At 36.8% G+C, this 26,784-nt stretch overlaps 2 protein-coding genes across 2 annotated transcripts; both read left to right on the forward strand.

Annotated features, from left to right (window-relative positions):
• The first annotated feature begins 936 nt into the window (after positions 1-936).
• On the forward strand, positions 937-2,267 carry LOC109046749 (coiled-coil domain-containing protein 130 homolog). The gene is made up of 3 exons (XM_042711997.1): positions 937-1,130; positions 1,215-1,389; positions 1,496-2,267. Exons 1-3 carry the CDS (start codon positions 939-941, stop codon positions 1,936-1,938), a joined length of 810 nt encoding a protein of 269 aa, XP_042567931.1. The 5' UTR covers positions 937-938; the 3' UTR covers positions 1,939-2,267.
• Positions 2,268-5,124: 2,857 nt separating this feature from the next.
• Positions 5,125-26,458, forward strand: LOC109047018 (complement C3-like). The gene is made up of 42 exons (XM_042711994.1): positions 5,125-5,258; positions 5,537-5,563; positions 8,976-9,168; positions 9,267-9,432; positions 9,524-9,591; positions 9,669-9,760; positions 10,755-10,837; positions 10,916-11,003; positions 11,643-11,745; positions 11,852-11,966; positions 12,100-12,215; positions 12,706-12,849; positions 12,931-13,143; positions 13,224-13,424; positions 14,318-14,411; positions 14,461-14,525; positions 14,599-14,728; positions 16,136-16,198; positions 16,349-16,859; positions 16,946-17,031; positions 18,115-18,254; positions 18,341-18,550; positions 18,701-18,767; positions 20,011-20,097; positions 20,242-20,445; positions 20,533-20,608; positions 20,697-20,856; positions 20,947-21,057; positions 22,031-22,175; positions 22,254-22,417; positions 22,498-22,653; positions 22,775-22,834; positions 22,936-23,026; positions 23,235-23,286; positions 23,376-23,463; positions 23,971-24,060; positions 24,157-24,262; positions 25,428-25,517; positions 25,596-25,679; positions 25,767-25,847; positions 25,922-26,069; positions 26,146-26,458. Exons 1-42 carry the CDS (start codon positions 5,182-5,184, stop codon positions 26,288-26,290), a joined length of 5,190 nt encoding a protein of 1,729 aa, XP_042567928.1. The 5' UTR covers positions 5,125-5,181; the 3' UTR covers positions 26,291-26,458.
• The last annotated feature ends 326 nt before the right edge of the window (positions 26,459-26,784 follow it).

The following is a 26,784-nucleotide window of genomic DNA, read 5'->3' on the forward strand; positions in this document are numbered from 1 at the left end:
TGTATCTGTCAGTGTCAGTTTCTGATCTGATTGTATCTGTCTGTCTGGTCTGTCTGTCTGTATCTGTAACCTGTCTGGTTTGTGTTTCTGTCAGGTTCAGGATGAAGTGCCATCTGTGTGTGAACTGTACATAGAGATCTGTCAGACTGTCTGTATCCCGGCTCTGTCTGTCTGTCTATCTGTATCGTGTGGAGCCCAAAGGAAGGAAGAAGATGGGACTGTCTGGTGAGAACGTAGTCTGTCTGTCTGTCATCCTGTCTGTCAGCATCTGGTGCTGTCTCATGATCTGTCCATCTATCTATCTATGTCTGTTCTGTCTATCTGGTCATCTATCTGTCTGTCTGTCTGTCTGTCTATCTGTCTGTCTATCTATCTATCTGTCTGTCTATCTATCTGTCTGTCTATCTATCTATCTGTCTACCTGTCTGTCTGTCTGTCTGTCTGTTTCTGTCTATCTATGTATCTGTCTGTCTCTGTCTGTCTATCTGTCTATCTATCTATCTATCTATCTGTCTATCTGTCTGTCTGTCTGTCTGTCTGTCTGTCGGTCTGTTCTATCTGTCTGTATCTATCTCGTATGTATCTGTCTATCTGTCTATCTATCTATCTCTCTTTCTGTCTGTCTGTCTGTCTGTATCTGTCTGTCTGTGTCTGTCTGTCTGTGTATGTATGTTCCTGTCTATCTGTCTGTGTCTGTCTGTCTATCTGTCTGTCTGTCTACCTTTCTTGTCTGTCTGTCTGTATCTGTCTGTCTCTCTGTTCATCTGTCTATTCCTCTTATCTATCTATCTATCTGTCTGTCTGTCTGTCCGTCTGTCTGTCTGTTCATCTGTCTATTCCTCCATCTGTCTGTCTTTCATCCTCTCCATCTGTAAAAAGACATTTGAATCATTAATTGCTGTTAATGGATGAAAGTCATCAAGAAATTAAGGCTTATTATGCCGTTTTCTTTTACAGAGCACAGTGAGAAAGAGAAACTGGAGACGGACGCCATGTTTAAATTAGATCATGGAGGAAAGGATAAAGAAAAGTTACGTGCTGCCATCCCGTCTCTCAATGAGCTTCAAGAGCAGCAGTCCGGGTGGAAAGACGACTTTCAGCTTAACAGCGCCCTCCGCCGGAAGTTCAGGGTGAGTTACTTGTTGCCCACTGCAGGGGTTTGCATCCGTAATGAAAGGTTTGCGTTTTAATCTATTTGTGGTTTGCAAATACAGTCTGAGAAGAAAGTGATTGCTGAGGAGGAGGAGAAAGACAATGCAGTGCGAATGAGGACTGGTCTGTCAATCCCCTTGTTACCGGAAAGAGAAGAAGATAAGAAACTGGCATCACTGCTCACCTTCCAGAGCCCTGACTGTGAGTTTGACCCAAATGAATATTTTAATTGGATTGGTATGTAGATAATTTTTTTTCCTTATGATTTTTTTTTATTTTTTTTATTTTTTTTTGTTGTGGTTTAGTATATATTTTTTTTCTTTTTAAGTGTGTGTTGGGATAGATCTTTTTATATTTCTGCATATGATGTCTCGTTCCTGGTTCATTAGCCCGTCTTCAGCAGCAGGGGGAGCCGCTGGGAGCCTCTTGCAGAAGTTAGGCCAGCAGGGTCGAGGAGCAGCCGTGGCTAAAGCACTCAGCTCTACGACACCCAGTTCGCACATCCTGGTACGCAGGAAGTCAGAAAGCAGCAAGACTGAAACCGCCGGCATCATGACCTCCAGCTCGTCCCCTGCTGCTAACTCAGCAGCTGTAGACACAAACCCCACGGACTCGCTTTCTCCTCTCACAAATAACATGAATTCCTGCACAGACACAAACACTCACAGCTGCACTTTAGAGAAACACAAAGGAAGCCCCTCAGAGGAGGACAAAGGCTTTGACTTGTGTGCTGGAAAGTCTCTGGTTGCAGACTACAGTGACTCTGACTCGGGCAGTGAGGTTTGATTTAGACCAGAAGTTGAATTTACATAGCTGTAAATCCTACAGTATCAACATGTATATTAAACAATTAGTCATTATTTACCAAAAAAATAAACTCTTCCATATTGAAGAGTGTGTCAGGGTTTTCTTTTTTAACTTTCAAGCTTTGAGCATTGAATTTGTTGTTTTACTCCCTACAAATGCAGTCATAAACCTCGGGACAAAAGGCGTTAGAGTTGGAGCCCAAAATCACATACCAAGTAGGTACTAATTTTGATAAATTTTGCTACCATTAGAAAATGTTTTATGTAAAATATGTGTAGTATGAAAGAAATACAGGCATACTACATCCACCATATTGTCATGTGACTTTTGCCGTCAGTTGTGTCGCTTTACTGCCCTTCACATCTACTCTCCATTGGCCTCATGGATCCATCAAATGCACACTCCAGAATCTCTGTGGAAAAAATAGTACTTTTCACCTACAGTTTCATGAATATGTATTCGAACATACTATTTTCACATGCTGTTTTTTGCAAGTACATAGCACACTGGATGTACGTTTGAATGACAATGTAACAAAAATGAAAAAGTTTTTCCTTTGCGTTTTTGAAAAGTTTTGCGTAGGATGACAACATTGTCAAAACAATCCGCATTCACACAGATATACGTGAAAACAATTAAAATGCTGTATTTTGCATGTCAGGACAGTAGTTGACTGCCACTTTGTAATGAAACACTTATTAATTTAGACCTACTGTCAAATGCCTGAGACGCGACACGCTAGCTTTCCCAAAGCAGATGAACTTAGAGTGGTTACAATCATCCGGTTTTAAATCGTGCTCAGGTTGATTTGATTTTGACACAATATTTACACTGAAACTCGCAGCAGGCTACTATGGTAAGGGGCATGACATTTCCTGACCAGGCGCTGAGTGGACCCAATCACATCACACACTGGCCCAGCTAACCAATCAGAGCACATCTCATATTTCAGAAGGCGGGCCTTCATTTGATACAGGAACTATTCGAGTCGTTCATGCCAGACTGGGGAGAGAGGTGTTGTAATAATGTAAAATACGTGAAAAATAATGTTTTTTTGAACAACCTAGTATGAGAGTCTGTTCTAGTACACCCCCAAAACAAAATCAAGACTTTGTAAAAGAGCATAATAGGACCCCTTTAAGCGCACAAATGTTTTTTGTAGTTTACACAGAGACGATAAACTTGCACTTTGAAACCCATTTTCTAAAGTTGCCGTTTTCGGGCCCTCAAAATGCCACAGACAACACATGAAAAGTTTTCCGTTTTGGAAAACGGAAGTTGTGAAAATTGTGATGTAGGACCTATATGCAGTGCCATTGTAAAAACTGTAGTCTATCCCTTGTTTTTATCTGCATTAAATTAAATATGGCATTTAACATGACTAAAAGTGCATCCCAAATTGCGTACTTGCGCTATTCTATGATGTTTTGTAGTATAAATAATATGAGTAATGCATTCACACTGAAATTTAAATTAAGAAAAGAGTGAGTTTTAATTTAAAACCCTGATGATGCACTTATATTGTACTTTTAAAGTGTGTTTGAACCGTGAGTCAGTGTAGTGACGTTTTTTTCCAGCTGAAACGAAAATATTGAATAGAGATTTTGATTAAAAATTTTCCAAGGTGTGGTTATCTTGAGTTGAGAGCGCGTGCGTGCGACAGGAAGTAAGTGTGCAAGACTGTCCCAGTTCTTAAAAATGCCAAAGTGCGCAAACTAACAGTTGGAGGGGCCTCCTTGAAGTGCCCTGCGTCATCATCACGTGCCTACACAGAGGTGCCGTCATAATAAAAAGAATCTGCCCAAAGGATCATGGGAGCCCGAAGTGTCCATCAGTTGTACCCTTTAAAATCCTTAATTTCGAAGGGCACTTCGGTTTGGAATGACCCTTCAATATGGCAGCCATGACTGTCTTCACTGCGGAGTGCCCTTCGGAGGGTGATATATCCCATTTGGAATGCACCGTAAATCTTGAGTGGTATTCAAGGCTTAGTGTATCCCATCATGCATCATGTTGTGGAAAAAAATTAGAGATCTCGCGAGAGGTCACGGAAACCTTTCCAATGTATGCTAAAAATTAATAACAGATAATTCATATAATTTTGGTACTAAAATTTGGTACTAAAACAAAGAGTTGCACATTTTATTGGTGCAAATGAGTAGTGGTGATAATTATTTTGTACAACATTTGCAACTGCTTTTAATCACTTAATCAGAAGCACCACAAAATGTAATTTATGTAATCTGTTATAGGGACTACTGAACAGACATTTAGAAGTTGATTTTAAAATGCAAACAAAACTAAAGCTCCGTAAACACCTGCATTTTTACAACACTATAAGTGTGTCCCATCAGGTAATGAAAAGTTCTACACACAGTTGTGGTTTTCATTCTCATTTGAACACTTGGACCAAATACAGGAAATGCGTCATATAAGTAGTCAAGTGGTTAAGTGTAAAGACCGCAAGTGCGGGTATTTGGACTAGAGGAGTGTGTGGAATGTTGAACACTTCATGCACTGCGCTGTTGCAGCTTTAATTAGCAAAGGGGAGGAGCTATTAGACTCCGATTGTGAATGACAAAATAACCTTACATAAGTCATACACTACATGATTGAGGGCATAGTGCATAAGTGTATAGTGCATCATTTGGGCCACAATATTATGTTGGATACATTTGGGACGCAGCTTAATGTATACATTGCCCCTTGTGGCAATGCTGAGAATGCAACGCACATTAGCCCTATTCGCACAGGATTAGTGTTATCTGGGGACCTTGTGTGATTTTGAAATTTACTTTACAAATTACAGACATGCCCGATTCACACGTGATTAAAATCACAGACACCTCCGCAATTATTACAAATGACTGGAGGTCACCAGGTAATACTAATCCCGTGCGAATAGGGCTACTGCAAACAACTCAGAAACACTCTACTTAGGTGAACGCTGTGCAAATTTTCTTGGGAAAATCTAAAACTATACTTTTAACAGCATTTTGTTGACAATAGTTGAAGTAGGAGATATTTCTAATGCTGAAAGCCTGAATTCATTAGATTTTTGTCAGATATCTGGCCATCTGTTTGTGTTTAGAATAAAGCAAACATTACACAAGAGTTTCTCAAAGATGACGGTGTTGTGGGTTAGTGGGAGGGATGTTTGGGGTATTTCAGTTCTCCTGCTGTTGTCTCTGACATACTGTGAGAGTTCAGTCCAGCAGGACGATGCTCTTTCCACTGCTGTTATGCACGGCTTTGCTCTGTCACATCTCAGATGGCCGGTGGAGTTCCTCTCCAAGACGGTGCATTTAATATTTTATTAATAATGTTTAATAATGTATAAAAATTTTATTTTTATTCTCAACATTGATTTATTATGTGTTTATCTTGTCAAATGAACCTCAAGAGGACATTCTGGGGACGTAATAAAACTGCAAATAGTGTAATAGCATAGAAAAATATATATATTTTTGTGTTGTGTATTTTGTGCCTCTGAAAGAATTTTGTGAATTTTTTATGGAAATAGTGGTTCATGCTGGCCGGGTTCATCTGTAACTGAGTGTGTTATCTGTGTTTACAGTGATCCGGTCATCGACCATTCTCCAACGTAAGTACACAACTGTCCTCTGTCCTATGCCCTTACAGTTAACACACAGATTCCTAATAAATGTACAGAGAACTAAAAGGAGTTTCTCAGTTTATTGATTATCACCTGCAGCCTTATGTAGAAATTCTTCCCTCTTTCATTAAAGATACAATGGATTTTTTGGTTAAAACAATATAAAAAAATTTTGGAGTTTTTTTTTGTAACTATATGTGTCTCCTCTTTATATACATCTATCCCTCTTAAGGAAGGTTTGTAAGCTATCACTTTTTTCATTAATTTTGATAATTCTGATTAACCTGTCAAATTTATAACTTAGATGATCATGCTCATCGAAAAATTACTTTGTACTTTGTTTGGCAATGACTTTTACTTTCAAACACATGGAACTGCAATGGTCCATAATCCTTTTTTGGTAAATATGAAATTATGGTTACGTTATAGCTGGTGGAATTTAGATTGTCATCCATTTAATTTTCGATGGAGCGAGACCAAAGCACTATTCATTTTTTGGATGTGTTAATGGTGAAGGGCCACAAAAAAATTAAACTACGGTTTTCCGGAAATGTACAGATAGAAACAGTCCTCGCTGTTGATAGTTTTCATCCTCCTTCATTAAAAAAAGGTTTGCTTTTTAGTCAGTTTCATTGATTACTGTCACAGGTTGTGTTGCGACGCAAGGCAAAGTACACAGCAGGTAAAGTCCAAAACTCTGTTTAATAACGGTCTTCAAACTCATAATGGTGACCGAACAACGAGTGACAGAAAGGGAGTGACTTAAATACAAAGACAGATCTGGAAAATTAACTAAACACATGCGATCGAGGTAAACTAATTAAGCTAAAGGAGACCAGGAACATAACCAAATAAGGGCACACAGGAACTAAAACAAAACAGAATACAGGAAAACACAGAAACAAACTGTCCATGGCAACTAAAAGTGTGGCAATGACAAAGAATTTGTGATTCGGAGGAAAGTTTTGAAGAACAATCTCATATAGTGTTTAGCCAGTTTAAACCTTGTGGATATCCTCACGTTTGGCTTCAGTTGGCATACAATAAAGCTAAAGTTTTAAATACACAACAGTTAATAAATCAAGCTCATGGAAAACAAAGGAAATCTTTTTGGGTCAAATGTGTGTTAACTTTTAATGAACAGTCTTATCTAATTAAGGAAATCATAAAAACAAAATACTGGAATATCCTCTTGACTGATCCATCTTTAGGTGATATTTTTAAAGATTTTCCTTTTTTTATTCATAGCAAATAGTCTGGTAAAATACTGACAAGAATAAAACATTTATAATTTCACCTGTAAAAATTGTACTGCTTGCTCATCAATAATTAAAACAAATAAATTTAGTGATGTACATTCTGGATTTTTTTTTTTTTTTAAATCATTAAAGGGATACTCCACCCCAAAATGAACATTTTGTCATTAATCACTTACCCCCATGTCGTTCCAAACCCGTAAAAACTTCGTTCGTCTTCAGAAGATATTTTGGATGAAAACCGGGAGGCTTGTGACTGTCCCATAGACTGCCAAATAAAATACACTGTCAAGGTCCAGAAAAGTATGAAAGACATCGTCAGAATACTCCATCTCCCGTCAGTGGTAAAATCCATCTGTGTTTTCCAAAATGGCGCTACAGTGATGTGGGGAAAGACAGAGGAGACGAATTGTTGAATAAAGTCTTTATTTTTGTTTTCTGCGCGTACAAAAAGTACTCTCGTCGCTTCATAACGTTACAGTTGAATCATTGATGGCAGATGGTCTATTCTAAAAATGTCTTTCATACTTTTCTGGACAATGACTGTATTTTATTTGGCAGTCTATGGGACAGTTACAAGCCTCCCGGTTTTCATCCAAAATAACTTAATTTGAGTTCCGTTGAGTTACGGAGGTTTTAAGGGTTTTTTACGGGTTTGGGGTGAGTTGTTTGTTGGTGATTTTTTCATTTTGGGGTGGAGTATCCCTTTAATTACCTGTTCCACATCAAATGTGATTTACAGGCTAAAATGTTTGTGTGCACTTGTACACATCTGCAAAACTAGTCACCCTTTAAAAATTTAGTGAACATAAATCTGCGATCAGGAGATGTGATGTGAATTCACTAATTGCAAGACATTTTCATGACTATATTCATGATATTAAATATTTCATTTGTACAGGTATCGAAAAAGTAATAATTTCTAGAAGAGGTGGTAACATATAGAAAAAACTTTACGATAAGAAGATTATGGGATGTTTCGATTAAAAAGCATGTCTCCCTTGGGTCTTAATGAAGATTTTGATCTTGTTTTCCTAAAGTAGAAGTGAGTAATAGTGGATGGTGATACAGACTTATGAATGGCTTTCGGCCTGATGTGTTTTCCGTACATTTTTATTTTTTTTGGTGGTGTATATTTTGTGCTTGTAGTATCATTTAGTATTATCGTGCCATCGTTCTTTTGTTGTTCGTCTTTAATTCAGTTAATTGATTGGTTTGGTTGTTTTTGTTTTTGATAGATAGTATGTATGTTTATTTGGTTGTTGTTTGTTTTTTTTTTTGGAAAAAAGTCTTGCAGGAAGTGTTATTGTATGGTTCACTGAAGAAGGCTTGTTTCTGAAACGTCTGATTGTTGATTGCTCTGTTGCAAAATAAAAAGAAACTATAATTTATTAAGAAGATAGCAAAATGACCCACTACGTGTTGATTAACATTTTTAAAGAATTTCAGGCTCCCCATGGCATTTTTTCCTTTCTAGTTTATAAATTTTAGATACATGAGAATTTCAGGCTCCCCATGGCATTTTTTCCTTATATATATATATATATATATATATATATATATATATATATATCATTTAACCTACCTATTGTGGATTTGTTTAGGAGGACACGACTCGAGGATGAAGGGTAAGTTCCCCGAAGGGTGGATTTTATTAGAGGTCCGGGTAGTGAAATGGCGTTGGCGGTGAGGTGGCTTGGTGCTCGGTGCTGGGCTTCCTCGTAAAAGGGGTGCGCTGGTGCAGTGTGGGTCCGTGCTTTCCCGTGGGTGTTGGGGCTGGCGGTCACACGCTGCTCTCTGCGGGCACAATGAAAGAAAGGGTTAGCCGAGTCTTGCGGAGACATCTCTCCCCTCTGTGTTTGCTTGCCGGGTTTATGAGAGCAGCGTTTGATGGGGCGCAGGTGTGGCCGCTCAGCCCGTGATGAGCAGGTGCAGGTGTGCCTGCTCAGTTTCCAGGGCGACGCTGATGAGAGCTCGGGACACGCGTCACAATCGCTCAGCCCGTGATGAGCAGGTTTTTTTTTTCTTGGTTAGTTTACCTTGGCATTTTTGACTTTGCTTACCACAAAAACAGAATGATTTAAAATATTTTTTAATGTGGATACTGAAAACATGTGTTATTCAATATGCATGTTCTGGTTTAGGTTTTCTGTTTTAGCTCCAGCAAAGATAAGACCTGGAACAAAACAAAACATCTTGCTGGAAGGTCACAAACTGTCCCAGGCATTAGAAGTCTCCATCACTGTCTATGATTACCCAGCCTCCCAATCTGTCTTAATGACGGGCTCTGTTATACTCAATTCAGACAACAAATACAGTGCCCTCAAAACCATCGAGGTAAAGTTATCTATGAACGTGTCTGTTCCAGTTCAGAGTAAAGAGTTACATTTGTTTAAATGGTGCATGCTGAACAAAATGAAATGTTGTCTTTTTAGATTGATCCAAATTTGCTACAATCAGATGGAAAGAAGAAATATGTGAAGCTAGTTGCTCAGTTTAGCAGATACCATCGAGCAGAAAGAATATTAATGGTGTCATTCCGCTCTGGATACATCTTCATTCAGACTGATAAACCGGTTTACAACCCTGGAGACACAGGTCAGCTTTCACAAGCTTGAGCACTTGCCACACTTACTGCTCATTTATAATAAACGTTGTTGTTTTTTTTTTGTTGATTGTTGTTTTTTTGTGTGTTTTGGAGATTTTTTGTGTGTTGTGGAGTTTTATGTTGTTGTGAGGGGAATTTCTCTGGAGATTCAGGTGACTGTCACAGTATTTGCAAGGAAATACTTTATTTTTCTGGAACAATGCTTTACGTTACAGTTGGCATGTTTCAGAATCCAGACGGTATTGCAGTATATGGTATTTCCAGAGCCAAAGCAATCGATGGGATACTCTCTAACACCTACCCCCTCCCTTCTGTAGTCAAGTATGCACACAGGACAGAAATTTTATATTATAGAACAAACTTTGAAGTTGGCTTGAGAAAGCCTAGCCTGAAAGTTTGAAGCAGTTGTAAAAGTTTGAAAGTTTAGATGGATAGATTAGGTAGACGTTGATAGTAAGTTGTAACATGATTATAACATGTTGTTTTTTTGTTTTTATTATGATTGATGTTTTGTTGTTTTTTTTATGGTTTGATTGTCTTGCTTTTTATTTCTAGCATGATTTGATTGTTGTTGTGCTAGCATGTTTCTAGCATGATTAGCATGTCATTATTATGTTTTTTTGCTGATTAACATGCATGATTACCATGTTGTTAACATGTTGTTAACATGATTACCATGTTGTTAACATGTCTTATAACATGATTAGCATGTTTTTAACATGTTAACATGTTTCTAGCATGATAAACATGTTGCTATCATGTTTTTAGCATTATTAGCATGTTGCTAACATGTTTCTAGCATAATTACCATGTTGTTAGCATGATTAGCATGTTGCTAGCATGTTTTAGCATGATTAGCATGTTGCTAGTATGTTTCTAACATGATTGGTATGTTGTTAACATGTTGTTGACGTGCATCGCTAATGTTTTTATGATAGTATGTTTTTTATGATAGTCATTAAGCTTTGTTAGTAATAGACAGCTTAAACATTATTAGTCTAATTGTACAAAAGTTTTGACACCCTTTTTGATCATTTGTTTAACGAAAACCATACGTAGGATCAGTTAGAAAAAATACAGCAACCCGAGTCAGAACAGTCTGAAGGTCTGACCCGAATTTGGTGGTTGTAGCTTGAAAACTCTATGAGGAGATACAGTCCAAATTTTGTTTCAGAAGAAGGTGAAGCTTAAATAGCATTTCAGTAGGTTGACTTTCTCAAGCCGACTTATTAATAATGAACTGACAAAATTGATATTGATTTACCTGATACTTTAGAAATATGGCTGCTGACTAAGTATCTTTTTGATTTGCTAGAGAGGGCAAGTGGAAAGTGGTTGCAAAGTTTGATCAGGGAAAAGAGAACATTTTCAGCCGAGATTTTGAAGTCAAGAAATATGGTAAGCCCTTATATTACCTTCAGATTCTGCTTGATGTTTCTCCGTCAGTGGGTTAACAGCATTTCTCCTTTCTCCCAGTGCTCCCGGCATTTAATGTCACTTTGTCTTCAAAGACATCGCACCTCAGACTAGATGCAGAAAAGCTGGAGGTAGAAATAACAGCCAGGTGTGTGAATCAAACAGTTCTGAATGATCTCGAAGTATTTGGACAATTATGTAACACTTAAAATCTGTATGAATTTTTTTTTTTTTATTATTATTATTTATTTATTTATTTGACATTTTTCTTTCTTTCTTTTTCTTTTTAAAAGGAAATTAATACTTTTATTCAGCAAGCATGTATTAAATTAATCAAAAGCGAGAGTAAAGACATTTATAAAGTTACAAGATTTCTATTTCAGATAAATGCTGTTCTTTTGAACTTTCTATTTATCAGTGAATCTTGAAAATTAAGGTTTTCACAAAAATATTAAGCAGCAATAACAGGTTTCAAAATATAATAATAATAACTGTTTCACAGTTTATGAATGTTTATTGAGCATAAGATTTTTATATTTGAATGATTTCTGAAAGATCATGTGACACTGAAGACTATAGTAAAGATGCTGAAAATTCGACTTTACATTACAGGAATAAATTAAATTTTAAAATATATTAAAATATTAAACAGTTATTTTAAATTGTAATAATATTTTGCAATATTACTGTTTTTTATTGTATTTTTGAATGTGAGTGTATTGACTTCTCACACTTGTGTTATGTAAATTGTCAAATATTTTGAGGTTGCCGTATGCATTTCTTCCAGGTATCTTTATGGTGAACCAGTGAAAGGTGTTGCATATGTGCTGTTTGGTATTGAAATTAATGGTGAAAAGAAGAGACTCACATCTATGAAGCAACTAAATGATGTAAGTGGTTTAACAAAAAAAAAAACAAAAAAAAACTTTAGTTTAAGAACCTTAAATCAGCTTTATAGTACAAGACTCTTTTGTTACTCCATGTTTTATTTTGCAGCTGAGTGGAGGAAATGTTAGTTTGACTATGGAGGAGATAAAGAGGGCCTATCCAGACACAAACATCCTACTGGGGTCTTCTGTGTACGTCAAAGCATCAGTAATGACCAGCTCAGGTGGGAAAATTATTAAAAACCGGTCACAATCCAATAGCAACTGCAAAGGAACCCCTTGGAACCCTGTCCAAACTCTTTAGAATTATTATTGTGTTCTTGTTTATAAAAAACCTGTCTCCTTTCTTCTCCTCAGGTAGCGACCTTGTGGAAGCAGAGAAATCTGGTATTAAAATAGTAATGTCACCCTATGTGCTCTCCATCAGGGACACACCAAAGTATTTCAAACCTGGCCTGCCATTAGGCATTACGGTAATTTTGGTTTCTGTTGCCATGGTTACTGCTTTAAAAGGTAGTTCACCCTTCATGTCATTTCAAACAGAAATGGAGAAATGCAGCTAAATTTCCTAGCTGCTCTTTTCCATAAAATGAAAGTGAATGGTGACCTTACAATGTTTTTTTTTAGATTGAGTTTTAGTAATTTTGTTATCTGCATTAGTAATTTTTATTAGATTTTATTTTTTAAATGTTTTAATTAACCTAATATCTATATTTTATTATATTTAATTATTGTTTCAAATAAGAAAATATATAAAAGTGGTCCATATGACTTATGCTCTATGTATTAAATATTTTTGTGTGACTAAAGTCACTCACTAAAAAATATGGCTTGACAGCGGTCATCACTATTCACTTTACTATTCACTCTTCAGGTGACTTATGCTCTATGTATTAAATATTTTTGTGTGACTAAATATATATATATATATATTCTATTAGCACATATGTTTTGTTTTTTTAGGTTACTGTGAGTGACCACGACGGATCTCCAGCCCGTAATATTCCGGTTAAAATCAGTTTTTTTGAAGGCACAATGACCGCAAACAGTGGTAGCATCAAAGTCTCCATCAACATGCCTGAAATGTTCAGCTCACAGATACTGAAAGTAAATCACTCCCAGAAACACATATAGAAACAGAACAAAATTGTTTAGAACTGTCAGCTAAATGCATGTATTGATGTATAGGTGGAGACAGCAGATCCTTCACTGAAACCAGAACAGCAGGCTATTCAAGAGATGCGTTTGGAGCCATATGCCTCTTTTAATGACTACAGGAACTACCTGCACATCTCAGTGGGCAGCAGTCGAGTGGTGGTGGGTGACACACTCAACATCCAAGCTTACATCAAATCTACTTCACCAGAACAAAAAAAACTTGTGGAGCAGCTGACGTATGCCGTGAGTTTGTGACTGGGGACATTTTGGGAGGACGATTACTGGAATCTCAGTATTAATAACACTTGTGACTGTTCCTATAGGTCTTAAATAAGGGAAATATAATCCACGCTGTTAGGATGAATGTCAAAGACCTGGATGTCATAAACATTCCTCTGCTGGTTACCTCAGAAATGCTACCTGCATTTCGCTTTGTGGCCTACTACATTTTGCCATGGCAATACAGGGCAGAAGTGGTGGCAGACTCGGTGTTTGTAGATATGGAGGACCGGTGTGTCGGTTCGGTGAGTTCATGTGACATCCATGACCAATTATTAACATAATAAAGATGCACATTCTAGCACTTTATGGTACATTTTGGGGTCAAACACTGAAAAATGTTATTTTCATTAGGTTTTTATTATTATTATTCTCCTACCACGAGAATCTAATCTTGGCTCAATACAATATAAATGGGCATTTTGCATTTTGTTAAAAACATACTTTTTCTTCTTCTTCTTCTTCTTCTTCTTTTCCAGTTCAATTATATGTTTTTTGATAAAAATTCACATAAAATGTTTTTTAAAAAAGAAAATTAAATAGAAATAAAATACTAAAAAGGAAAATGTCTTTTGTAAAGAAGAATGATTGTTGCATGTCTTCTTCTTGAAGTTTTTTCTTCTTTTGTTATTGTTGTTATTAATTTTATTTCAAGTGTTATAGGTTTCAGTTATCCGTGTTCCCTGTTACTTGTTGTTTTTTATTTGTGTATTTTTGATTATTTTATTTAGTTTATTTGATTATAAGTGAGTGAAAACATCTTGCAAAGTTTTAAATCTGAAAGTGCACAGTGTATAAAGTTGTCTCTCAAAAGAAAGTGTCGACTCTGAATCATTGAAACGAGTCATTTTTAAAACGAATCCCAAGCCCGCCCACTTGTTGGCCTTTTCGGTCTGAATGAAATTGCAAAATCATTCTTTGCCACTAAAGAATTTAATTAATTTGTTAGATGTGTATAAGTGAATAATTTAATTATTTTAGTGTAATTGTTTCTGTTTTTTGATTTTATGATTTTTGTTAAAAATATTTATTATATTGGTTTATCAGTTTAATGCCATAATTATTGCTTGCATTTCTATTTATTTATATTTTCATATGTATGCAAAATTTTATTTTACTGTGTTTGTAATTGTATTAGCTTAGTGTAGGTCCAGTGGAGGGAGAAAAACTCAGTTCATACTCACCAGGCAGCAGCATTACATTTGAAGTGAAAGGAGACTATATTTTCATATGTCTGAGATCCAACGATAGCTTATTTTAAAAAATCGTAAGTGAAAGGAGACCCCCTGGTTGCTGTGGATAATGCCATCTATCTGTTGAGTAAAAACCGTCTGACACAGAAGAAGGTAAGTGATGATATAGTTTTCACTCCAGAACCTTCTCCAGAGCCTCGTGGATACTCACGTCTCTTTCGTTCAGGTGTGGGAGGTGGTGGGTCAGGGTGATATGGGCTGCACCGCAGGAGGAGGCTGGAATAATATGGCTGTTTTCACTGACGCAGGACTGATGTTTTATTCCAGCACAGGAGGACACACGGACTACAAAAAAGGTCCTTCACAGACATACACAAAATTAACATTTAATATATTTCTTCTAACATAAATTTAATTACTATGGATGCTTGTCTCGCAATTCTGACTTCACAATTACAAGTTTATATCTCACAATTTAGACTTTCCTTCTCAGAATGCTGCAATTATATATCGCAATTCAGAAATGTGAGAAAAAAGTCTCAATTATGAGGGGAAAAAATGGCAGTTACTTTTTTATTTATTTATCCTGTGGCAGAAACAAGCTTCCATACATTACATTAAGTTTGGTTTCATTAAAGTTTGTGGTATGTTTTTTGTTTGTTGAATTTTTTTTTTTTCTGAATTTATTTTATAATAGAAATATTTTGAATAGAAATATTGTGAAAAAACTATTGCGATTTTAAAATTCCTGTGATGGCAAAGCTGAATTTTCAGGATCATCAGTCTTCAGTGTCACATGATCCTTCAGAAATCATTCTAAGATGCTGATTTACTGCTCAAGAATTTTCTTATTATTTATCTCAAAAACAGTTGTGCTGCTTAACATTTTTGTGGAAACCATGATACGTTTTTTTTTTTTTTTTGATTTATTTGAAGTGGAAATCTTTTGTTTATTTATATATTTATTTTCTGTTTTTTTTGATTGAATTATTTATTTATTTAATGTTTGTTTGGTGTCCAGAAGGTATATATTTATTTGGCAGTACACTGGCCTAGGTTGAACATGCTGTTAGTTAATAGATTATAGGTTATATGTTAATGTTAAATATTAGCCATATAGCTTTAGGCTTCAGTTGCTATACAGCCGAAAATTTGCCAATAGTTAACAAAATAATTTATTGTCGGTTAAGGTTAGTGTATTGTTATGGCAGTGATACCAAATATCATTGGGATTATGTTGAGATGCTCTTCAGCGTGAACTTGACCTTCATCATCCACATTCCAGTCACCATCTTGGTTTCAAACTCGTTGATTAATGGGACGAAATGTTCATCCTCTCCATTGCATTTGCGACTATAAACTTGCAGGCAGTCTACTTCGAAATGCACCATTTTACCAATCAAATGAACTCCCAATGGACAAAATCAAGACCCACCTTACATTTATGTCACAAATACAACACAAAATGAAAGTCAAATGGTTTATGAATGCAAATGTTAGTTTATACACATTTAAACATAAAAGTTCCAAAAGGGGTTTTCCCAGAGATGCTATAGAAGAACAAATTTTGGTTCCCCAAAGAACCTTTCAATGAACAGATCCAATTTTTCCTTTTAAAATCTAAAGAACCTTTTTCAACTATAAAGAACCCTTTGTGCAGTGGAAAGATTCTATGGATGTTAAAGGTTCTTCATGGAAACCATCAATGCCAATAGAGAATCTTTAATCTCAAGAGTGTATTTTCTTTGGTTTGTTTGGAATAGATTGCTCCAGTAGATCTAGAAGACGACGTTCTGCTGCCAAACTGCAGCTCAAAGAGCAACTGGGTGAGTCTGTCATTATTACATCAGAAATCCTTGAAAAGTTTGGTATGTTACAGTTTGATAGAGAAGTGGAGTTATGAAAGTGTTAGCAAAAGTGCTAGCTAAATGTAAGCTAATGTGCTAAGTCATCCTAAACACGTTCTTTTCTCTCAGAGAAGGTATATACGGATGAGTTCCTGCAGAGATGCTGTGTGGACGGCATGAGGGAGATTCCCATGCCATATTCCTGCTACCGTCGCTCCCTCTACATCACCGAAGACTGGAGCTGCGTGTTGGCTTTCCTTCGCTGTTGCGCGGAGTACAGAGGGGAGGAGCTCGGTGTTGTTACCAGGCCTCCGCCAACCACCCTTCCGCCAACCACCACCCCTGCACTCACCACCAGAGCCTACAAGTATGACATGGATTATGTTGAGGAACGTTCTCTTCTTCGTGTTCATTCCAGGCCAATGCTTTTCGGTCTTCCTGGGCGTATGGGACCTCCTCCCCTCCTTGAAGCGCGAGAGGACAGTTATAATGAAAACATCGGAGAAGAAGAAGTGGAGGAGGTGGAAGAGTTCGATGAAGATGATTTAGAGGACTTAGAGGACATTTACGTGCGCAGCAAGTTCTTCGAGTCGTGGCTGTGGACCGACATTAAATTACCCAGCGTTTCCAAGTCTGATGGGTAGGAGTTTGGCATTTGACTCCGTATAGACGTCCCATTTTTATCATGTTCACTGATGGAAGTGTCTCTCCATGCGTTTATTGCAGGTTGGCTGTACTTCCAGTGAACACCGTTCTTCCTGACAGCATCACTCAGTGGGGGTTTCTAGCCGTCAGTGCTTCACCTCAGACAGGTAAACAGCTCTGTCCATTTGTCTGTGTGGCAGAGCTTCTTCAAAACCACAGATAGCAGAATTTAAATTTCTTGCACTCTTTCTCTATGCAGCAAAACAATAAAGCACAGTTGCTTTTATACACGTTCTATAAGCTAGAATAGAATGCAGCCAATTTTGTTTTCTTACAACCTATACAGATTGTTTTTAAGTGTCAAATAACTGATATGCAGAATTAATGTTAAATGATTTTATTTCTGCCACAATGACAACTAAATAATTACAATCAAAAGATATGAATCGCAAATGAATTAAGAGTATTTAAATAATAATTGAATTTTCAAAAGTACATATTGAGCATTTTCGCATATGACCTATAAATATATTAACATTTATTTAGATATTAATGCAACATTTCATGAATCATGTATATTTTATTAATAATTTATTAGCTTTAGCTTGCTTTCAAGCATTTCTGCATATGAATTCTGAATATTTTGATATTAGGTATTTAGCTTTTAATGCTACATGTCAAGCATTTCTGCATATGAATTATGAATAATTTGGTAATTGTTTTTGGACTTTTAATACAAAATGTGAAGTACATATGAATTACAATTTTTATTATTACATATTTATTGTTACATTTTATTATTATTAATTAATTTGCTTTTAATACATGTTTTAATGTCAAGCATTTATGAATTTTAATTATTTAAATATTTATATTTAGATTTTATTGGGTTTTGTTAAGTTTACGTGGATTTTATTTGGATATGAATTTTTTATTTTTTTTTATTTAGCTTTTAATGCAACATTTTGAATATATCTGCATATGAATTACAAATATTTTATTAATAATTATTAAGCTTTTAATGCTGCATGTCAAGCATTTCTGCATATGAATTAAAATATTTATATTAATAGTTACTAGTGTTTAATAAGTTTTTTTTTTAATATTAACAACAACAAAAATAAATAAGAAGTTATGCATTTGGCTGTATAATTTTGGTAGCTTCAAAAAAAAAAAAAAACCTATAAAAAGGAATTGTCAAAATGATTGTCTGAGAATGAGATCATTCCTGGTTTGTGCCCGTTTTACAGGTTTCTGTGTCGCTGAGCCGTATAACGTCCGGGCGTCAAAGCCGTTCTTCATAGACCTGCGGCTGCCTCACTCAGTGTCCAGAAATGAACATGTGGAAATCAAAGCTGTGGTGCACAACTACAGGAACTCAAAACTGGAGGTCAGTTTCACACCATCACAAAACAATAACCACTTGCCCTCTTCAGTTTATTTGTGTCCCGATCTGGACACTGTGTCTGTTTGCAGGTCATGGTGATCCTGGATAAGACAGAGGACATGTGCAGCGTGGCATTCAGCGGAAAGCACAGACAGCAGATTTCGGTACCGGCCGGCTCCTCCAAACTCATTTCATACACCATCATCCCTCTTAAAACAGGAGAGCTCCCCCTGCAGGTCACTGCCGTCGCAGCCTCCTTCACGGGACAGGATGCTGTGAGGAAGAATCTGCGTGTGGTAGTAAGTGAGCTCCTAAAACCTGCTCTGTCTTGGACCTCACTCATAATATTGAAAATACATTATATTAGTATATTGCTTGGTACATGCTGTGTTTTTTTTTATGTTGGTGTAATAACTTTGTGGAATATGATGTTATATCTTGTGTTTTAGGTTGAAGGCATCCAGACGATTAAAGTGAGGAGCTTTGTGCTGAACCCCTCTGAGAAAGGAGACAGCGGTAAGACTGGCTGTAAATAATGAGTTAAATTGTGATCAATGTAATGACAAAAAAGTCAATTAAATAATAAATTAAAAAAAGGCACACTTATATCACACTTTATACTTGTTTTACATTTCTAACAGTTTTATATAATGGCATAAATTAAATTAAATTAATTTAATTTAAATTAAAATAAATTAATTAGAAAACAATTAAATATAGCGCTTTAAACTATAATTTGTATTATGTGTAATCTCTCTCATTCTCTCTCTCTCTCTCTCTCTCTCTCTATATATATATATTTATATTAGCAATATCACACTTGTAGCTGTACAATATGGCAGTATATCAGCACGGCTCTGATTCGACTGTAGGCAGGAGGCCACAGGTAATCACAGCCGTGCTGATATACAGCCATATCGCATGGCTACGAGTGTAATATTGCATTTATACAACATTTCAGTGGCACAAGTGTGTAAATAAAAAAGAGACAACAACGGATGTCTTTAAAAACCCTCTTTAGTGCAGAAATACTTCCTTCCACCACAGATTCAAATCTGATGACAGCTCTGCTCAGTGCATTTGTTAACTGCATCTTACAAGGTGTTGTTAAAAGTAAAAACAACTTCCTAAAACAACCCTGTATCAGTCTCTTTCAATATAAAAGTCTTTACTGCTGATTATGTCTCATCGCCATCTAATGTAAAATTACCATCACGAACACACACACCTTTTCTCAATACTAAATGTATATAATTTTTTATTTATTGAATAATAATATTTAATAAACAACAACAACAGCCATTGAAAAAGTTACTAAGCAATTCAGTCAAAAGTACAAAGGCAACACTCTTATATACAGTATTAAATTTAACATAAAATATACCGTGATGAGATTTTGCCCTCAGCCAAACCTATTTGATCTAGAACAAATAATAGATTAATGAGACCAAATTAGATTTACTCAAAACAAATGATAATGTTTAACCACTATAGAGACATCAGAGTCAGCGGAAAATTCCAGAAGATCTGGCCGAGGTGAGGCTGCTCTCGGCGGTTTCATGAGCGCTGAAAAGCCGCTGTCGCTCTTGAGCTCACATCTCTGAAAATGTTCAAACAGACGTTATCTTTATTAACAAACCGCATATTTGAAGTCTAAACAAGTACATCATTGCCTAATAAACTCTTAAAACTACATTCTGTTTATATATTGTTTATATATTTGTTGTTGTTAAGTGAATAAACATTTCCTTCATCTCAGCTGGTAGACAGCAGATAGAAGTGGAGAAGATGCAGTTGGACGCCGTTGTGCCAAAATCTCTGCCGGAGACATTTGTGAATGTCAGAGGTTTGACATTTTTTTTAAGCAATATTCATAATATTATAGTAACTGATATGTCAGCTGTCAAGAATTCCCCAGTTTTGTTTGTTCACATCAAGAACTGATCTGTAGGTTTTTTTTGTTGTTGTTGTTTAAATATCATTTCTTCAGGTGATTTGCTGGCAGACAGCATTGATAACTCTATTAAGGAGGACTCTCTGGCAGCGTTGATCCGGATGCCCGGCGGGTGTGTGGAGCAGAACCTGGCTAGAATCACAATGCCCCTCATTGCCGCTCATTACCTGGACCGCAGTGGAAACTGGGACGCTGTGGGAATAGATCGCAGAGAAGAGGCCATCAAATACATCCAAAAAGGTGCAATGAGACTTAAATAGGGATGAACATCACCATTCCTTTAGATACTGACACAATAAATAATATTTTTAACTTTTTTCATACTAGGGTATGAAAATCAACTTAATTACCGGAAAAAGGATGATTCATATCCTCCCTATTCTAAAGAAGGCACCAGCACATGGTATTAAGGCCGGCACATTACTGATTACAGCTTCACGTTGAACATTTCCCTGAAGAGTTCATGTGTCTTTATGTTCTGTCCATCTCAGGATCACTGCATACGTGGTGAAGGTTTTCTCCATGGCAAAATCATTTATTAGCGTTAATGAGAAGCATCTGTGTGGCCCTCTGGTGTACCTGCTCAAGAATAAACAGCGTCCTGATGGATCCTTTAAGGAGGACAATCCTGTCTATGACACCAGTATGACGGTGAGAATTCATAACCATGTTTGCATTAATTGGAGTAGTTTCATAGTATAAAATGAAAGGGAAATACTAGTATGATGTGTTATGATACAGGGAGGCCTGCAGGGCTCTGAATCCAGAGTGTCTCTGACCGCATTCGTGCTCATTGCTTTGGCAGAGGCACAAAATGCTGTTACCTGCCAAGAGCCAGACCTCGACATAAAGGTAACTTCAGTCTTTAAAACTGCTAAAAATGTGAATTACACAACAAATAAATAGGATAATAGCTAGATTAAATAATTAGGACATTTAAAAAACTAAATAATTATTAAAATAGCTAAATTAGATAATTAGAAAAAAGCTACATTAGAATATTAGGACAATAGCTAAATTAAACAATTAGGACAACTGATAAATTAAATAATTAGGACAAATATAAATTAAGTAGGGCTGCCGTCGACTAAAGATTTTTTTTTTTTTTTTTTTTTTTGGCGACACTGACTTGTCATCTCATAGAGTTTAGCGCTCAAGTTCACAGAGGCCGAGACGGCAGAAAGCGTACCCTGTTTACTTTCATTATTTTACAAAAGCGCAATGTTTTGTTGTTATAGTGAGTGCACACAAATAAACGTAGAGGCTTTACAGATTCAAAAGATGTATTACTCTTATCTGTATGACGAAAATGATGGAGTATTTTTAAGAGCAAGTGACCGCACCGGCGCCTCCATCTGTCATGTTGTGAGTGCGCTACTGTTCAGCTTTCACACTCTGCACAGACAATTGAATAGCACACATTTTTCTAGCTTAACATTAGATTAAGCAGTCATGTAAAGCTGCTACTATTTAACTTATTTCAGATGATAAGCCATTTGAGGTCGATGAATGATAGTCGAGTATTTGAATGTACTGTATTACCACAAATTCTAGCCATTAACGATTTGTCCGTTATGGACTGTGTGACAACACAACTTCCTGTGTATTTTTTTTCCTGCAACTAAGGGACTAATAAAATTTTGGTCAACCAAGCTTCTTCTCGTCGACTAAAGGTTAGTCGACTATTAGGGGGCAGCCCTAAAATTAAGTAATTTGAATAAAAGCTAAATTAAATAGAACATAGCCAAATTAAATTAAATTTGTTAATGAGGACAATTAGATAAATTGTGGTGCTAATTTTATTTTCTCCATTTTATTGTTGCAGGACAAATCCAGAAAAGCAGCGGTGTATCTAAGAGAGCATTTCCCCCGACTGACAAGGCCGTACACAGCGGCTATAGCATGCTACGCTTTAGCTGTATCCAACCACGGCTGCATGAAGAGCATGTTACTAAATTTAGCCTCGCCTGGTACTTAAATTTTAAAACCAAACAAAATATCTTGCTTCGTGTGGTCTTGTCTTTCTAATCTGCATTTTCTATCAACAGATCGTACCCACTGGCCTGACTCTAGTAATTATTTCTTCAAACTGGAAGCTACTGGTTACGCATTGTTAGCACTGATCAAAGGTGGTCACATGGAGGAGGCAGCCGCCCCTTTTAGATGGCTGAACGAGAAACGTGGCATTGGGGGAGGATACGGCTCTACTCAGGTAAAAACCACAAGAAAACCTTCACTAATTGTCTCATATCTGTATTTGAGGTACATTAATGACTGTTTCTCTCCTATCAGTCCACTATGGTGGTGCTACAGGCCCTGTCTGAGTACCTGGTGAAGATGCCTCCTCCTGATGACCTCAATCTGTTGGTGCAGCTCAGTGTCCCTGGTCGCAGTGACGTACGCTGGACATTCAATCCAAAAATGGCATATATGGCCCGATCTTCACGGGTGCGAACTTCCATCTTTCAAACTCTCTTTTGTTGACACATATGGAGTTATTATCAGTGTTAAGATAACGCGAATAAAGAAAGGACGTTTGGAAGAAACTCACTTTCGTTATCTCTTACAGGTGCCTCTTGACCAGAAATTCACAGTGGAGGCTTCTGGGAAGGGCAAGGGAGTTTTGGAGGTGCTACATGCCCACATCTACACCAAAGTATTGAATTAGATTATAAAATAAAGACGTCATTTATTTACAAACCTTTCTCTGTCGCATTTAATGAATCCCAGGTAGTGACAGTGTACCACCAGCTTCCTGATGTGTATGAGAACAGCACGTGTAACGGCTTTCAGCTGGACGTCTCCATCGCTGAGACTAATGGTGTGTTCTCAACTCTTTTAATTAAAAAATTAATTAAAAAAAGTAATTTTAATGTTAAAAGAAAAATGCTATGGTAAAACCCTTAGTCTACACAGTAAAAACCTGTAACATTTATTTTTACAGTAAAATACTGTTCAATGTACAGTTCTTAGAAGTGAAAAAGAACAAATCATCTGATAATAAAAGATCACTCTTTGATCCATTTTAGAAAAAAAAACACCGGATGTAGAAAAGTCATACAGACTCAATATCAATGTGAGGTGAGCATTTATATATATAGGTAGACATCTTTTTTATAGCAAAATAAACTAGTTCTGTACCCATAATTCACTGCTTTGCACCCCCAAAGGGCTCTGGAGGGACGTCAAGTAAGGATGGTGATTCTGGACATCGGCCTGCCCACAGGCTTTGAGCCTGAAAACTCAGATTTAGAGTTGGTAAGACCAAACTCATGACATTACATTAGCGATAGCAGCTAATTCTGTAGCTAACTGTGTTGTAGCCTACCTAGACAGCATTTTAAGGCATCCAGACATGAAGGGTCTAATTTTGGCCAACAAATTCAGCAGCATTGCATGCATCTACCATGGAGAATTCCCATAATGCACTGCGACAAGCTACATCCAAAAATTGAGAAAAAAGTCAATGTTGAGTATAAATATTATAATAAATATCTCATTTAATACCAGTGGACTTTACTACCTGACATTTGTGTGTGCTTTGTATTTTATGCCAAGAATGTTGTGCTTTTAGCTTATCAACAAATTAACATCAAGCTCTACTGAAATCAATATTAACTGGGTCTATTTGTGTGGCGCACAGATTGCTAATTATAAAGAGCACTTGAAATCTGTCACCTTGACAGTAAGGATGCTACCTGTGTAGACAGTAAGCAAGGCAGCTTGTTAGGTTATAGAAGTTTAATGTCTAGTGTGATTTTCCAGCTCACAAATTCAGTGGATCGCTACATCAACAACTTCCAAGTGGTGGACAATCTGAGCGACAGAGGATCCCTCATAATTCACCTGTTTAAGGTAACCTAACAACCCCCCTTATAGTACAGACTTGTTTAGCATGATGTCAATGAAGGCATCATTGAATATTTGTCTTTGTCTGAATGTCCCGGACAGGTGTCCAGTACTCAGACAGACACGATCTCATTCAGACTGCATCAGAAATTTAAAGTGGGACTCCTTCAGCCTTCTACTGTCACAGTGTACCAGTACTACAACAAAGGTTCATACACACGTTTACTTACTGTAGCTATGTTTGCTAAAGTGCACTGCTAACCTAAACCCTTAAACATAATACCTCGGCATTCATCTCACCTCACACTGTTTCTGTTCTGTTATGTCACATATTGTGAGCAACTGAACATGCTATTACTTGCATAGAAATGCATTCGCAAACGTTCAGAACGGCGACATTAGCATTAAAAATCATTAATGCGATTTACAATACTTAAGCCCATTCATACAGAGCAGATTTTTTTTTAATTTAAAAATGCGAGACGCAGGGTACTGGAATGGGAAAAATAACGCTTTGAATGTTCTCTTTTAAAATCTCTATTAAGTTGGAGTGCTGCATTTTATAAGAGAAACATAAATATTAAAGGTAGGCTAGGTGATTTCAGAGTGGCAATAGCAAGCTAAATTTGAAAGCATAAGATCTCACCCTCCCTGCAAATCACTCTCCAAAGCCACGCCTCCTCCAAACACATGAACGCGCACAGCAGACCAGAGGCTAACTAGTGATACGATGAGATACGGCGGAGGTGGAGGGTTCAATGCAATGCTGTCAGATTACCTCATGTCTCATTCCCCAGTGAGAAAACATTAAAGTACAAAGCGCAAAATATTACAATAATAACGCATTCAGTTCTTGCTCGGTGTAATGAAAGTGCTGATGATGTATCATGCCTACGTGAACAGGGTGCGTGGAGGTATGCAAATACATATGTTATCAGCCTATCGTAGCACTCGGACCAAGGGATATGATTGGACGAACATTTTATGGTCCTACGCTATGCAATCCACACATGATACAAATACAAATAAATACATTTAGACCACTTAACTCAGTGATTGTTATCATGATGTAAAGATAGTTTCGACCTGCATAGCAAAACCATCAAACCAAATCATCTACCGTGCACTTAACATAACCTGATTGATTCTGTGAGGTCAAGACATTTTAAACATGCTTTATGTCAGGTGTTTTCAAACTTGTTTGTGCTACGGAGCCCTTAATATTATGATCTCCTTGCAAGGGACTCTATTTGTAAAATAAGAAAGAATGAAATACTACTTTCTTGTAAATTGAACTCTAGTTATGATTGTTCTATTTACAATTTCAAATGCTAGTTAGTTTGAAGTGCTACTCACCGTCTCTGCTGTTTCAGATAAACGCTGTAGCAGGTTCTACTCTCCTCCTGAAGACAAACAGCAGCTTGATCAGATCTGCAAAGACAGCGTGTGCCGCTGCTCACAGGGTCAGTTTAACAGGACTAACTTTGTGTTTTCAATCAACTTCTTACATAAACATTTACTGTATAAACCTTTCTTCATAGGTGACTGTTGTGTACTAAAGGAAGACTCCTCATCTTTTAGTAAAGACCAGCGAAAGGACGCAGTGTGCAATGGATTACATCATGGTGAATATTTTTTCTGTCCGTTTTTTTGGGGGAAGCCGCCATTTATGTCATGTCCATGTCTCATCAATAAATGTGTCACTTCTTCAGCGTACAAGGTCAAACTGATCAGCGTCAGCCTGAGTCACTACGACCAGTATGAGATGGAGATTGTGCAGGTTATCAAAGAGGGTACGTCTGCTAGAGTCTGATTTTCTCACATAACCAGTCGTCTGGCTCATGTATCTCCATCTGTGCTTGTGTAGGGACCGAGGAAGGCCTGAAAGAGCAGGAAAGGAGGACGTTCCTCTCTCATGCGAGCTGTAGGACAGGACTTAGTTTGAAAGAGGGTCAGGACTATCTGATCATTGGGCCCATCACTGATGTTTGGCATGCAGGGAGCACGTCCAAAAAGTGAGTAGCGTACTAGCACTGGAAATGTACATATTTTGGTTTGTCTTTCATAATTCGGTGGTGTTTTCTCTCTCAGGTTTGTGTATACGCTGGGTAAGGACACGTGGGTCGAGCGTTGGCCGTCCGAGTCTGAATGCGGGGCTGGATCCACACTTGAGGAGAAATGCGGCACGCTGAAGAGCTTCGAAAAGGCACTGACAGAAAGCGGCTGTCAGACTTGAGACAGATGTTGGCAAAACTGGATTTCGAGTCTATGGCACAAAAATATGCTAATAGCCAGTTATTTACTGATTCATGTGAAACAATGTTTGTAAAAACAAACTAATACCCCGTGCTCCTATTATACTGTACATCAAAGATAAAAGTGTTATTAAAAAAAAGTGCTGTTACGTTGTATATTTTTAATTGTATTTAATGAATAATTGTATATTTTTAAATTTAATTAGCTAAAAATTATTATTTATTAATATAATGGGAAGTAATATGTCATTTAAAATCCAGACGTGGACAAAAATATTTCTCATGGCCGTGAATTAAGAATTTGTTCCCAAAAATAAAACGAGGGAATAGTACAACATGACCACAAATTAATGAAAATAAAACAACTAAACAAATTAAATTAACATAGGCACAATATAATGGAACTAACACAACAAAACAAATTAAATGAAATAAATTAAAACGAGGGAACAAATTAGTACAGCATGACCACATT

The sequence above is a fragment of the Cyprinus carpio genome, chromosome A22 (assembly GCF_018340385.1).
Source record: "Cyprinus carpio isolate SPL01 chromosome A22, ASM1834038v1, whole genome shotgun sequence".
In the NCBI taxonomy this organism is placed as follows: Eukaryota; Metazoa; Chordata; class Actinopteri; order Cypriniformes; family Cyprinidae; genus Cyprinus; species Cyprinus carpio.

What these genes read in the sequence shown, in the direction of transcription:
- LOC109046749 (XM_042711997.1), top strand. Translation starts at nt 939, where the DNA reads ATGCCGTTTTCTTTTACAGAGCACAGTGAGAAAGAGAAACTGGAGACG. An exon ending in CCCTCCGCCGGAAGTTCAGG is followed by an intron (nt 1,131 to 1,214) that starts GTGAGTTACTTG and finishes TTGCAAATACAG; the next exon opens with TCTGAGAAGAAAGTGATTGC. An exon ending in TGAATATTTTAATTGGATTG is followed by an intron (nt 1,390 to 1,495) that starts GTATGTAGATAA and finishes GTGTTGGGATAG; the next exon opens with ATCTTTTTATATTTCTGCAT.
- LOC109047018 (XM_042711994.1), top strand. Translation starts at nt 5,182, where the DNA reads ATGCTCTTTCCACTGCTGTTATGCACGGCTTTGCTCTGTCACATCTCA. An exon ending in GCCTGCCATTAGGCATTACG is followed by an intron (nt 12,216 to 12,705) that starts GTAATTTTGGTT and finishes TTGTTTTTTTAG; the next exon opens with GTTACTGTGAGTGACCACGA. An exon ending in CATCAAATACATCCAAAAAG is followed by an intron (nt 20,446 to 20,532) that starts GTGCAATGAGAC and finishes TTTTCATACTAG; the next exon opens with GGTATGAAAATCAACTTAAT.